The sequence below is a fragment of the Coffea eugenioides genome, chromosome 5, assembly GCF_003713205.1.
Source record: "Coffea eugenioides isolate CCC68of chromosome 5, Ceug_1.0, whole genome shotgun sequence".
NCBI classification, from domain to species: Eukaryota; Viridiplantae; Streptophyta; class Magnoliopsida; order Gentianales; family Rubiaceae; genus Coffea; species Coffea eugenioides.
Window position 1 is genome coordinate 44680174 of NC_040039.1, and position 12691 is coordinate 44692864.

Below are 12691 nucleotides of genomic sequence, written 5' to 3' on the forward strand. Positions count from 1 at the left end.
ACTTAATTTTCGTGACTATATGGTGAAAAGTAGGATCTCTTCTGAAGGACGACATGCTTTATACTTGTTCTCGTTTGTTTTCAAGTAAAGGTAACAAATTTTACAGTTTTAGGCCAAATTGGAAATGGTGTATTGTTGGGTGCAAGTAGTAAGATTACCGTTCGGGAAACAAATTGTAACAAGCACAGTTGTTTGGAGGTGTAAGATGAAATTATTTACTTGTGTTATTTTGTAGTGCTAAAACTGGATGTGCATACTCTTTCAAGTTATTTGTTGTGATTCTCTTTCTTTGTCTTTCTGCTTAAGACACTATCTCATGGTCCATTTCTTTTTATTAGGTAGTCGGAGTGGCTGTTCTCTTTGAAGTGCAAAGAAATGCTAGATCAGAAGCTAGAAAGGAAGAAATGCGTAAACAAGAACTAGAGGTCTGTATTTTTTGTTCATGTAGTTTCTTTTTTCTCCTTTTCTGATGCTTTTTGTCTCTATTCTCTTTAAGATTTCTCTTTCAAAATAATTAGGCGGTATGTTCAATGGGGAAAATGATTGTCTGGACTTTTATGATGACCTATTATTAAAATAGTTCTCCATTTTGCTGTGATGAGTGCTTTTCTGTTGTCATATTCTGGTATACATCACTTTCCAAAGTCACTTGTTCCCTTTGAACTGTCTACATAAAGATAGCAACCGGATCAACTGCCAAAAAATGTAGGATATGGACATTCCCCTGATGGGATCCTGTAAATGTCCTACGCTTGTGAAATTCTAATGGTTTTGTGGACATCTCATCTGGAACGCCTTTGTTAGGTCGAAAAGAACATTATAATGAATTAAATGGCACACTGTAAAGACTTGTGAATATTTAAAAATCAAGATGGGACACATATCATAAAATTGTTTGTTTGAAGGAAGGTAAAGTGGATAAGGAGAATTGAATCTTGTTCTGTTAATGACTTATTCTTATGGTAAGTTCAATGTTCTGCACTGATCAATGCCAGTTGTTATTGTTTCCTTGTTATGGTGAGTCCTGTGTTCTGCAGTGATGAATTCCATTCGTTATTTTTTCTAATCACCTCATTTTTTAAATTTACCTGTTTCAATTTCACTAGTTCATCAAAGTCCTTTTTAAGAAGTATGGGATAGGAACACTTCCAATATCCCATGATTTTTATGGCTTACATGTGTAAGGCTATGACACTTGAAGGACATCTGGTGTGATATTTCTTTTGCTAATTGTAAAGTGAACATGAGTTGTTCAACCACATCGCTTGTTAAGAGACTTGTTAAGACTTGAACATGGCTCACCATTTTATCTGTTGAATATTGTAAAGACTGCCTATATTTAATCATTCTGATATATAGCAACTTGGAGTGCTCAGAAAATAAAAGCAACTTGGAGGACCCTGTACACTTTGATTTCCTCATGGTCTCATGGTGCATGGTCATTTGTGATAAAGCATAAATGACTGTGGAGACCATATAATGCATATGCTAAGAAAGTTGGTTGCCTTTAAACAACTCATTGCTATACTGTAGATTGCTAAATTACCATCTAGAAACATTGTGCATCTAGTACTGAAATAGGCTGCACATGTCTGCTGTGAAATTTTGATATGGCAGATTATCATGGGTTCTTAGCTTCTGTTGCTTTGGTCATTTGTGTCTGTGCAGTATGCTAGCTAGCTAGGTAAAGCCATACACTATAGCTAGAAGATGCTTAATCATATCATTCACAGGGAAGAGAAGTGCCTGTCTATGCGACATAGTTATTGTCAAGAATTTCTTGACATTATTCTTTTTGTTTTTTTTTTATTTAATACATTGTTGAGCAATCAAGCAGTAGTTTCTTGGTCCTCTTTTTAGCAGCAGAGTATCAGAGTAAAGTCCATGAAATTATCCCTTTGCTAACTTTGCGCATTTTCTTCACTAATTTGACATGAAACATGCTTATTTCTTCAATTAGTTTTTGAGCACGTAGGAAATCATGGTGTTAAACATTTTTCTGCGCAGGAAACCGAGTAGAGTTGAGGTTATTTCTCTCAATGTGAATTCCTTCTGCTTCTTTTTTTCATATGAGAAATTAATTTGTTGTCATTCATATTAGGCATTGAAGCAACGAGATGAAGATTTGTCCAAAGAAGTTGAGATTCTCAAGTACAAAGTCGTGGAACTGGAGCACCTTGTTAAAGGACGAAGGCATAATATTTTCAGCTTGACGCAAGCTGATAGCATGAATGACAAAGTTAAAACTTGATTTATTGTCGTGTCATGGCAGTAAAAACTTGTACAATGGGAGTCGAAATACTCAGAATGGAACTTTGACCAGAGATGCAAATTTTAGGCATTTCTGAGAATCTGTAGCTGCTCTTGCCAAACTAATATGACTCAAAAATTCTTGACTCCTTGCGGGAGCAAAATCAGATAATACAAGTTGTAGAAAGATGTATGTTCACCATCTTTTTATGTGGATCAGCTGGACTAGATAAAGCGCATTTGGATATTAAACTTGCAATAGGGAGCCGAAGCAGAGTTCTGTCTCTTTTGCTCTGCATGTCTATTAGCGCGAGTACATTTAGCTGTACTCTATTTTGTAGCATTTTCCTAATCAACCACCATCATCAGCCACTGTTTCATGTCATTCCTTCCACATTGAAATCGCCAACCAAAAACCAGAACCACTTCAAGCAATGGCTAAACACAATATCCAGAGAGTTTATTTGCAAAATGAAAAGATTTATCATGCTATTAGACCACCAGAGTGTGAATTTCGGGGACCAAAAATCTGGTGGCTATGGTTTCTTTTATGAAACTCTTATTATTATTATTTTTTGGTTGGTTATTGTGATTTCAATCTTTTTCTTGGTGGTAAACTCTTGCAATTTATAGGCAAAAACTAGTAAATTAAATCGGTGTTTTTTTCCCTCAATTTTCTGGTTTTAACACCATATATGATTGGGCAATTTAATGTCAAATTGACTCTGTGTATAAAAGGATTTGTTTTGAAGTGGTAATTTGACAATATGGTTTTGTTGGAGCAATGGAGGTGCAACAAATGTAAAAGAGCAATTGAAGGAAGAGTCGGGATTTGGCAGTAATATAGTAGCATTTTAAGGAAGCAGTTTTTTTCAAAAAAAAAAAAAAAAAAATTCTCCTTGTTCCTTCCGGGGATTAAAAAAAAAAAAAAAAAAAGAATTATAAACAAACCGAATAAGTAGAATAAAAACAGAACATTGGAAATATTAACTTACAACTTACAGTTAAAAACAGAACAGATAGATATCAATACGTACATTAAAACATCGGAAATATTAACTACTTAAAACATTAATTGTTTCCCTAATGCGAAATGAGTCAAACTTTGTTCAACGGATAGATATGAATACGGGGAATATGTGCAATCTTGGGCCACTCTGCGCCACTTCCTTTGGTGCATCTCTCTGCTAAAAGAGGACACCTGGTGATAGATAGATAATTTAAATTGGTGAGGTGTCGCATTGCTTCTGCAGAGGGCAATTGTCTGAGGTTAGAGCAATTACTAGTCACCAATTTTCGAAGATTCCGAAGGCTACCCATCCACTCTGGAAGAACTTCCAACCCCTCAAACCTGCAAAGAAGTAAAGTTCCCAAGGTAGAGAGATGCTGAATTTGGTCTGGGAGAGACGTGATTTTTGGCCATCCATACAATCCAAGACTCTCCAGAGAGACGAGATTGGTGGTGGAGTGTGGCCCCGGAAAATGATCAAGGTCGTCAGAGAAGCCACCAAGTTCCAAGTACCGGAGACTAGGGAATACCTTAATTGATGAAGAAGAATTCGAGGGAACCATTGCATCTGACCACTCCTCTAGACTTCCCATGTTCCGAAGCACAAAGCGCGACAGTTTCGGAAACAGAGTGACTGGTTTCCCATCTCTATTACTAGTGCCGCTACTACAAGAAGCGCTGCTCCTTGCATTAATATCGAGACCATAGAATTCAGCCCCAATGCGCTTCACATTGTGTAAGGAGACCATCTCTAAGGACTCGAGACAAGGCAAGTCCCCTAGTGGTGGTACTTGTTCACACTTACCCAATTCCTCCAACGTGAGGCGTACCAGATTCCGAAGTACCGTCACGCGATCCTTTGCCACCATCCACGACGGAAACCTTGAACCTTTGAAACCACTAATGGCTAAATCTTTCAAGTTTGGGTGAGGTTGGAGACCTTCCATGACACTGTTGATGTTGTCGTCACAATCTTCTTTCGTGCCATCCCATGAAAGTCTTAAACCTTGAATGCTTGATTTTTTGGACAAATTTGCTTTTGCTGCGGATTCAAAGCTGCTCACATTCTCAAGTCCAAAAATTTTTAGCTCGCCTCGGAGGTTGCGCAAGCATTCCAACTCCTCAAGTTGACATCCCTTGGCTTGGCTTATCCTGAAGTGGGGCAACGTCCGAAGATTAGCCAACTGCCCAATCCCTGGGAAAAAACATGATTGGCCCATAGCAGATGAACACTCGAAATGCCTCAAGTTAATTAAATTGCTAAACTTCTCAGGTATCTCTTTCAAGTAATACACTTTCAAGGTCATCAAATTGTAGAGCTTTGTGATGGAATCTGGCAGAACGGTGATTTTTGTTCGACTGATATCAAGATGTCTTAAATGTTTCATATCACCCACTGCAATCGGGAGATGAGTAACAAACCAGCAATCTACTATTAACACAGAAAGATATCTAGACCTTTCCAAGATGTCTTCGAGCATGATACCATCACCCCCAAAATAATAAAGCGTTTGCAAATTTGGAGGAATCCCTTCGATATTCTTTAACACCTTCCCTCGACTCTGAATGACGGTCAAATGCATAACTTCGTCATCGTGACTGACTACCATGCCATCCTCTGTGTTTAAGAAACAATTATTTGACACTTGCAATGAAAGATCATGCACAAGGTCGTGCATCCTGCAGAACTCGATTCCGTACTCAGGAGCAGCTTGCAACAAAGAACTCCGAAGCAATATGTTGAAGTAGTCGCTGCCTATATCCTCCATTTGCAAATGACCTCCTCCCATGGCATCATTAATCAATCCCTGGGCCATCCAAATCTGTATCAAGTTTTTTTTGTCCATGACAGTGTCCTTCGGGAAGATGGAACAACTTGCAAAGCATTGTTTCACTGGCAATGAAGGTAAGTTGTCGTAACTCAGCCTCAGGACCGACATGACTCCACCTTCATTATTGGTCGACTCGTTCCATAGTTCATTCTTCTCAACCTTCAACCATTCCGAGGCATCCTTTTTGGAATACAACAAACCCCCAATCACTTTGATTGCTAATGGCACGCCGCCACACTTTTTCAATATCCTTCTGCCAATGTCCACCAAATCTTGAGTCTTTCTTGCACCACCGTCTGCAAATGCTAGTTTTTCAAACAACATCCAGCTATGATCATCTGAGAGGATGCCTAGATGATGTAAACCAGATGTTTGCATTGCTGAGGCTACCTCATCACTACGTGTGGTAGCCAATATTTTGCTTCCTGTAGCACCCCCTATTGCCAACAGACATCTCCTCATGCGATCCCATTTCTCTCGATTGTCATTCCAAATATCATCAAGCACAAGCAAGCAACTTTTTCCTTTCAGATTTTCTTGAAGCTTCCTCACCAATGCTTCCCTGGTTGTCGTCTCAGCGCTTTTTCCCCCGAGGGATTGAAGCATATCATTCAACAGCCTTTCCACTTTGAAATCATCACACACACACACCCATATTGTTTTATCAAAGTGCTTCACTACACTGTCATTTTTTAGCACCAATTGTGCAAGGGTTGTTTTACCCTGCCCACCCATCCCAACTATTGAGATGACAGGTAAATCCTTCTTATAGTCTGAGCTAATTAACATGCTTACAACTTGAGATACCTCAACCTCCCTCCCACCGTTTCTGACTCGTCCACAAAAGGATCAGTCGACCGATCCTCTTTGTGATCAGCAGATGTCATGGGTAGTTGAGCTGGATGAAGCCCTTCTGATTTGCTTCTCTGTAAGCTTCCTCTAGAGATGCGCTAACTTCTTGATCTTGTTAGCCATCTCTGACGAAAGGAAATAGGATTTGAGAGAAGAAAAGAAGTTGCGTACCTTGTCGCGCTTCCGATTCTCAACCTTGTGCCGCAGAACTTCATATCCGAAGTCATCCAACACGATCTCAGCATCACGTGCTATGGACTGGAGCCTTTTGAGCCAGAGCTGCACGGCTTCTCTGGTTGATTCTCTGGTTGATTGCTTGCATTTAGCATCAGAAATCAAAGCTTGCATCATCTTTAGTTTGTCGGCAAGCTTCTTAAGGTCTTTCTTTACACCCCATACCCGGCTGACCTCGTCGGCAGCGAGTGGAAGTATCTTATCCAAGATCACACTAACAAAACTAAGCACGGTGTCAGCCATCTTCAAGGGAAACTCTTTAACAGATGAAGGTAAAATGCTTTGCTTGAAGTTGAACAGTTGAACTATATTTTTTTCAGGCAGAGATGGTCAACATTCAACAGCTAGCGTTAGAAAGCAGGGAATCCATTACTTATCTTCCATTTCACTTTTAACAAAACGAAATTTCCTACCAAGTCGGAAAACTAATAAAAAAAAGTACTGCTCCAAGAAAAGACTAGAGATGATGTCCAACGACCAATTCAGGACCACAGGGCTTGTGGGGTACCATTCAAATAATTGAATCCATAGACCAAACCAACTTTTTGTTTTCGTGGCAGCATTCATGTATTTGGGTAAAGTGACTACTACACTTGCAATCGAGTAATGCATTTTCAATCATCTTTGCATATGTGACAAAACTTATCTGTGCCTATGCTTACACTACATTACCCCAATGTTCTCATAATTCATTGCCTAACGCTGGAGAGAAGTGTTAAAAACAGAAAAAAAAAAAAAAAAAAAAAAAGAAGAAGCTTTGTTTCTTTCTTGAACAAAGCAATGCAGCAGCATGTATCTTCCACTTATTTTTTTTTGTTTTTCTTTTCCGTGGCTTTTGGTTGGGTCTTCACATGTTAATGCAAAATATGGTGCTTATGATAACAATAACTAGAATGGTATAAAAGTCTGGTCGGATGCAATGTGGGTCTCGTTTGGCAAATGAATTTTTGAGCGTTTGTTTAAAATTTTACTGTAATTTACTATAAAAGTTGTAAAAAAAAATTTTAAGATATAAAAACTTTTAGATATTTTTAAATGCATAATTTATAAACTTTGAGAAATTTTTTTAATGTACTACTATAATTAAATTTGCTAAAAAATTTGTAACAAATAAATTAATTTGTCAAACAGGATTTTGGAACTCAAAAGAAGACATGAGTAAAAGATTCTCAGAGAAAGGGTGTGAAAAATTAAAGAAAAGATTTGCCCAACATTGAACTTTCAACCTCTAGATGCTCAGAATGGTCTATACCTATGACTAAGTGTGCCCAGACAAGATCCTACAATATATGCAAATGCCTAACCATACATCCAAATCGTGGTCTCCACCAGCACATGTTCATAAAGCAACTACTGACTCACGGCACCAACCATGAATGTGGAGGGCCGGGAATCAAATTATTCCCATCTACTGAATTGATGGAAATATATCAGCTTGATGAGAGAATCAAGAAAAGAAACAAGAATGTAAATTCCCATGGACGCATCACAACAGCATTTGGTTGTATCATTTGACAATTTCAATACCTAAAGACCCTTTGACTAAAAGTGACAATTAACAACACAGTTAACCGAATATTGCGAATATAATACATACACTACAAGGTCTTTCATTCATTGAATCCAAGAGAAGTTTATTGGCAGACGCTATGAGCCGGAGATGTTTCGATTTTTCCTCAGTACATGCAAATATTATCAGGTACAAGAAGCTAGTGTTGAACAGAGGACCAAGAGTTTGTCTCTAACCAATTGAAGGCTATAGGGCTCAAGAACGCATCAGGAATGCCAAAGGAGCTGACTAACGAAAGTGCATGCGGTCTCAGTTCCCCACAAAGCTTTGCAACTTCTTTTCTCACTGCTGCAGCATTGTCTACTGACAGGAAGCCGTATCGGAGAAACGCAGAGTCTTCTTCCAAGGTAACGAGGGCATACATGGATCTCAAAAGACCTAATATACTCTGCAAGAAGGTTCACAATCGATTAACCATGCGCTGTAAGATGATAGTTAGCCAATGGATGTTGTTCATCTTATTTGTAAACATTCAATTATCAACTAGATACAGAAAATCGTATCAAAATTTCCATCCACACACAACATGATACTTCTCTGAAGTTTCCTAAACAAAGCCATAACAATCTGTGCTATCATTCCTCAAGAGGAGGAATTCTTCTGTTACTTGTGTTTTTCATATACGAAGGTTAAGTTGGACGCCAGAGGCTTCAGTGTAGGACACATTACACCAGAACACTTCATGGGTATGACGGCTTCTGTTTAAAACATATGGACATACAGAAACCGCAAAATGCTTATAGTTTATGCGGTGGCTATTACCTTAAGAGTGGCATCCGTTACAGTAGTCTCAGCATCCACAAAAGTTTGAAAAATTGCCCGGTCGGAAAACGCTCTGCCCAAGTCTTCAGCGAGCTGATAGCTCTGGGAAGATGGACACAGTACCCTTGAGAGAGAGAGAGAGAGCAGGTCTCACAATGGAACTTATATTTAAGAAGAGAATCTAACCATTACAAAAGCGTGTTCTTTGCTCTCTCCTTGTGCTTGGCGTTGTGAAATTTCAGAAGCAAAACGGTTCAATAGGTCTCTCTCTCTTAGACATCACATATCATGCTGTGACAAAAATGTATCAGAGAATTTACAACCTATTTCAAGAGGAATCAACTTAACGAGGAATGAAAGAAAAGCTTCATCACCTCAAAGTCAATGCTCCTCATGACAGTACTTGTTAGCTGAGAAGGTATAACAGGGGAAGGCTTGTTCATGTGCTCTAAACCCAACCCTTCGAATGGTTTATTCCGCATTTTTGCCGCTACATATTCTGCCAAGAGTGCCTTACTAACCTGGCACCAGACATCCCATTGTTAGCTGCTAGCATTAGTTGCAAAATCAACACATCAGTCAAAGAGTGCCATTTCAAATTACTAGCAACATGAGTGTCATGAACTGGATGACATTGTCATATGGCCTTAGAAATTTAGTTTGAGAGCTTGATGCATGGTAAACTTACTAGAGCAGATGGCTTTGTTTCATTCTTGAACAAAGCGATAGAGTAGCATATATATTCCATTTCAAAAATTTAAGAAAGAAAATACACTTGTTGTCTATCGTCTCTGAGAATCAAGAAAAATAGACACGTGCGCTTCGCGTCCTGCCTTGCAAACCAGCCAAAACTCGCGGGAGTCACACATGTGAAGTGAAACCCTTTTCATGGCTGAGATTGAGACTACTGACTGAATATTGCAAATATAATATACACAGTACACGATGCATAATTCAAATAATCACATTACAAGGATTTCATTCATTTAATCCAAGAGAAGTTTATATAATGACCGAATTTATTGTATTGTATTGAGATATCTGACATTTCTGCAGTTATTTTAGCACTAGAATAAAATAAAGGGATAATTGCTGAAACCTCCCCTGAGGTTTCTGACATTTGCACTGACCTCCTCTGTTGTTTGAAAAATTACACTGACCTCCCCTGAGATTACTAATCCTTTGCAAATTTAGTCTAAACAATTAAAATATTATTTTAAGGAGTAAAATTAGAATTTTGTACCAAATTTGCCCTTTGTGCTATATATCCAATGAATGACAAAGTACTATAACTATAAATCAATTAACAATTAATAAACTTTAAGGAGTATAATTTATGGGCAAACACGCATTACTCATTTAAAGTACCGGCTCTTTATGAGTATTTTACTTTCAAATATTTAATTTATGATAAATATATCAATATTTGTAAGTAAAATTAAAAAATTGTTATAGTAATATTCTTGCAAAAAGGAAATCGATAGGTTATTTATGTAATATAAATTAAATATTTTTTTAAAAAAAAATAAATGGCCCATAAAGTATTAATTTTTTATGACTTTCATCCATTACACGAGTAAAGTATTCGCTCTTTATGTGCATTTTATTCTGAATTATTTAATTTATGTTAAATACATAAATGTTTGTAACTAAAATTGAAAAAGTGTTATATTAATATTTTTACGGAAGAGAGATTGTTAGGTTTTGTATTTAACAAAAATTAAATATTTGAAAGTAAATACAAATCTGTATTTGAGCGTAAATATTTGTGTTAAATTAAATGTTTAAAAGTAAAATACCCTTAAAGAACAGGTACTTTAAATAGTTACAGGCTCTTTATAGGCAAACACACATTACTCATTTAAAGTACCGGCTTTTTACGGATATTTTACTTTCAAACATTTAATTTATGATAAATATATCAATGTTTATAATTAAAATTCAAAAAGTGTTACAGTAATATTCTTGCAAAAAGGAAATCGGTAGGTTATTTATTAAATATAAATTAAATATTTTTTTAAAAAAAAAGAAATGGCCCATAAAGTATTAATTCTTTATGGTTTTCATCCATTACATGAGTAAAGTATTGGCTCTTTATGGGTATTTTATTCTGAATCATTTAATTTATGTTAATACATAAATGTTTGTAACTAAAATTGAAAAATGTTATATTAATATTTTTACGAAAGAGAGATTGGCAGTTTTTGTATTTAACATAAATTAAATATTTGAAAGTAAATACAAATATGTATTTGAGCGTAAATATTTGTATTAAATTAAATGTTTGAAAGTAAAATACCCATAAAGAGCCGATACTTTAAATAGGTAATGCGTATTTGCCTATAAACTATACTCCTTAAAGTTTATTAATTGTTAATTGATTTGTAGTATTTTGTCATTCATTGGACATGTAGTACAAAGGACAAATTTGGTAAAAAATTCTAATTTCACTCCCTAAAACAATATTTTAATCGTTTGGACTGAATTTGCAAAGGATTAGTAACCTTAGGGGAGGTCAGTGTAAATGTCAGAAATCTCAGGGGAGATTTTTGCAATTATCTCTAAAATAAATTAGTAGTGATTGAACAGGTCTAGTTCTTTTTTGCATGATCTCAACTTTTGTTAATGTTGAGTCAAGTCGATCATTTGACCGATCACCTCATAAGTAGCTTGCTAGCTCTGTTTGATTAGTTTGCACCCCTATAACCCTATTGCAACTTGTATCTTTGACTTGCACCCACACGGGGTCAAAAATTTATGAGTCATATTAGTTTGGTAAGAGCAGCTACAGATCCTCAAAATACGCATTTAGCAAATCTATTTGGATCCTTCAATATTTCAAAAATTAGTTTTTCAAATAAAAATTTTTTAAAAATATTCTAAAAAGTAGTCTAAATTTTTTTTAATATTTAAAAAATATTCTAAAATATATTTTAAAAACTCTGCTACTCTTAAATATTTCAAAATACTTTTTAAAAACTATTCTAAAATATACTCTCAGAACTTTGTTATAGTAAATTTTTTTAAAAATACTTCCAAAAATAGCTAATCGAAACGGAGCTGCCTGATCAAAGTTCCATGAAAGTATTCTGGCTCCCAGTTTAAAGGTTTTTAGCGTCTGTGCCAAGTCACTAAATCAAGTCTTGAATTTGTCATCCGTGCTACCAGCTGGCCAGAAGTTGGAAATATGATGTCCTCGTCAAGGCGCTCCAGTTCTAAGACTTTGTGCTTAGGAATCTCAACTTCTTTGGGCAAATTTTCACAGACGACCAATTAAATAATATCTCATAGAAAAAAGCAAGGAGAATTAATCCCTAGCTCTGCCCTTTTTTTTGGGGCAACCCCTCACTCTACTTAGTTTCCTCCACGGTAAAAATGTTTCATTTGCCCAATTTGGACAATAGTGCATGATTTCCTATGTGCTCAAAAACTAATTGAGGTAATAAGCAGGTTTTCTCTTCTGGATGCCGCTTCTTTTTACTTCTTCAAAATTCAAATGGCACCTGAGGATGCTCACATCGGCGGTCCCTGTATGGCCGAGGTGATCTCATTTCGTCTCTCACACGGGCGAAATCTTGTCCTGAACATGACTCCCGAGCTCGGCCAGGTCCTGGTCTCCTGCTTAGATAACCTCTGCACCTCAGGCTTCCACCTCGATTGCCGCTGATGACGTCAACCCACCTGACACCATCCGGGACCAGTGCTTTATCTGAAAAGCACCTGATGCTCTTAATGGCTACTACATGAGCGTCTCCGTCACCCTGCCCAGGCGGCTACAGTGTCAGAGTCAGACCTCCTGACAGGAAACAGAGTCATAATGACAGGACATGGGTCCCACTAGCATGAGCCCTCCGTCCTGTCCTCCACCCCTGCTCTATAAATACCCCTCATGTACTTCCAACAAGTAAGCATACTGTTCATTCACATATACTATTGCTTTTCTCTCGTTCTCATATTAACTTGATCGTCGGAGTGATCCCAGGGGAGAAGTCTCGCCATTCACTTCGGATAAGCAAATACACTTCACTTCATCTGAGAAGGGACTAATTTAAGTCGGTTCAGTTACCCACAAAAAATCACCTCTTCAGCACCCATCAGGGAGCAATGTTGCATCTTCGTGTAACTTCTCTCTCTGTTTGGTCTGTTATTGTTTGCAAGATTCAACCCATTCATATTTTGGGC

The 12691-nt window shown here is 37.1% G+C and overlaps 2 protein-coding genes and 1 long non-coding RNA gene across 3 annotated transcripts; 1 reads left to right on the forward strand and 2 right to left on the reverse strand.

The window, feature by feature from the left end:
* Positions 1–329: 329 nt before the first annotated feature.
* LOC113772514 lies at positions 330–2454 on the forward strand. Its single transcript, XR_003468557.1, has 2 exons — positions 330–425; positions 2102–2454. It is a non-coding gene; the product is annotated as an uncharacterized LOC113772514 (long non-coding RNA).
* Positions 2455–3348: 894 nt separating this feature from the next.
* LOC113771804 (putative disease resistance protein RGA3) lies at positions 3349–5880 on the reverse strand. The gene has a single exon (XM_027316363.1). The coding sequence runs from the start codon at positions 5878–5880 to the stop codon at positions 3349–3351; it is 2532 nt and encodes an 843-aa protein (XP_027172164.1).
* Positions 5881–7734: 1854 nt separating this feature from the next.
* On the reverse strand, positions 7735–9120 carry LOC113770510 (putative acyl-coenzyme A oxidase At3g06690). The gene is given in 4 exon segments (XM_027314980.1): positions 7735–8135; positions 8510–8611; positions 8696–8800; positions 8884–9120. Coding segments are annotated over 4 exon segments (564 nt in total). The 5' UTR covers positions 8992–9120; the 3' UTR covers positions 7735–7886.
* Between the last annotated feature and the right edge of the window lie 3571 nt (positions 9121–12691).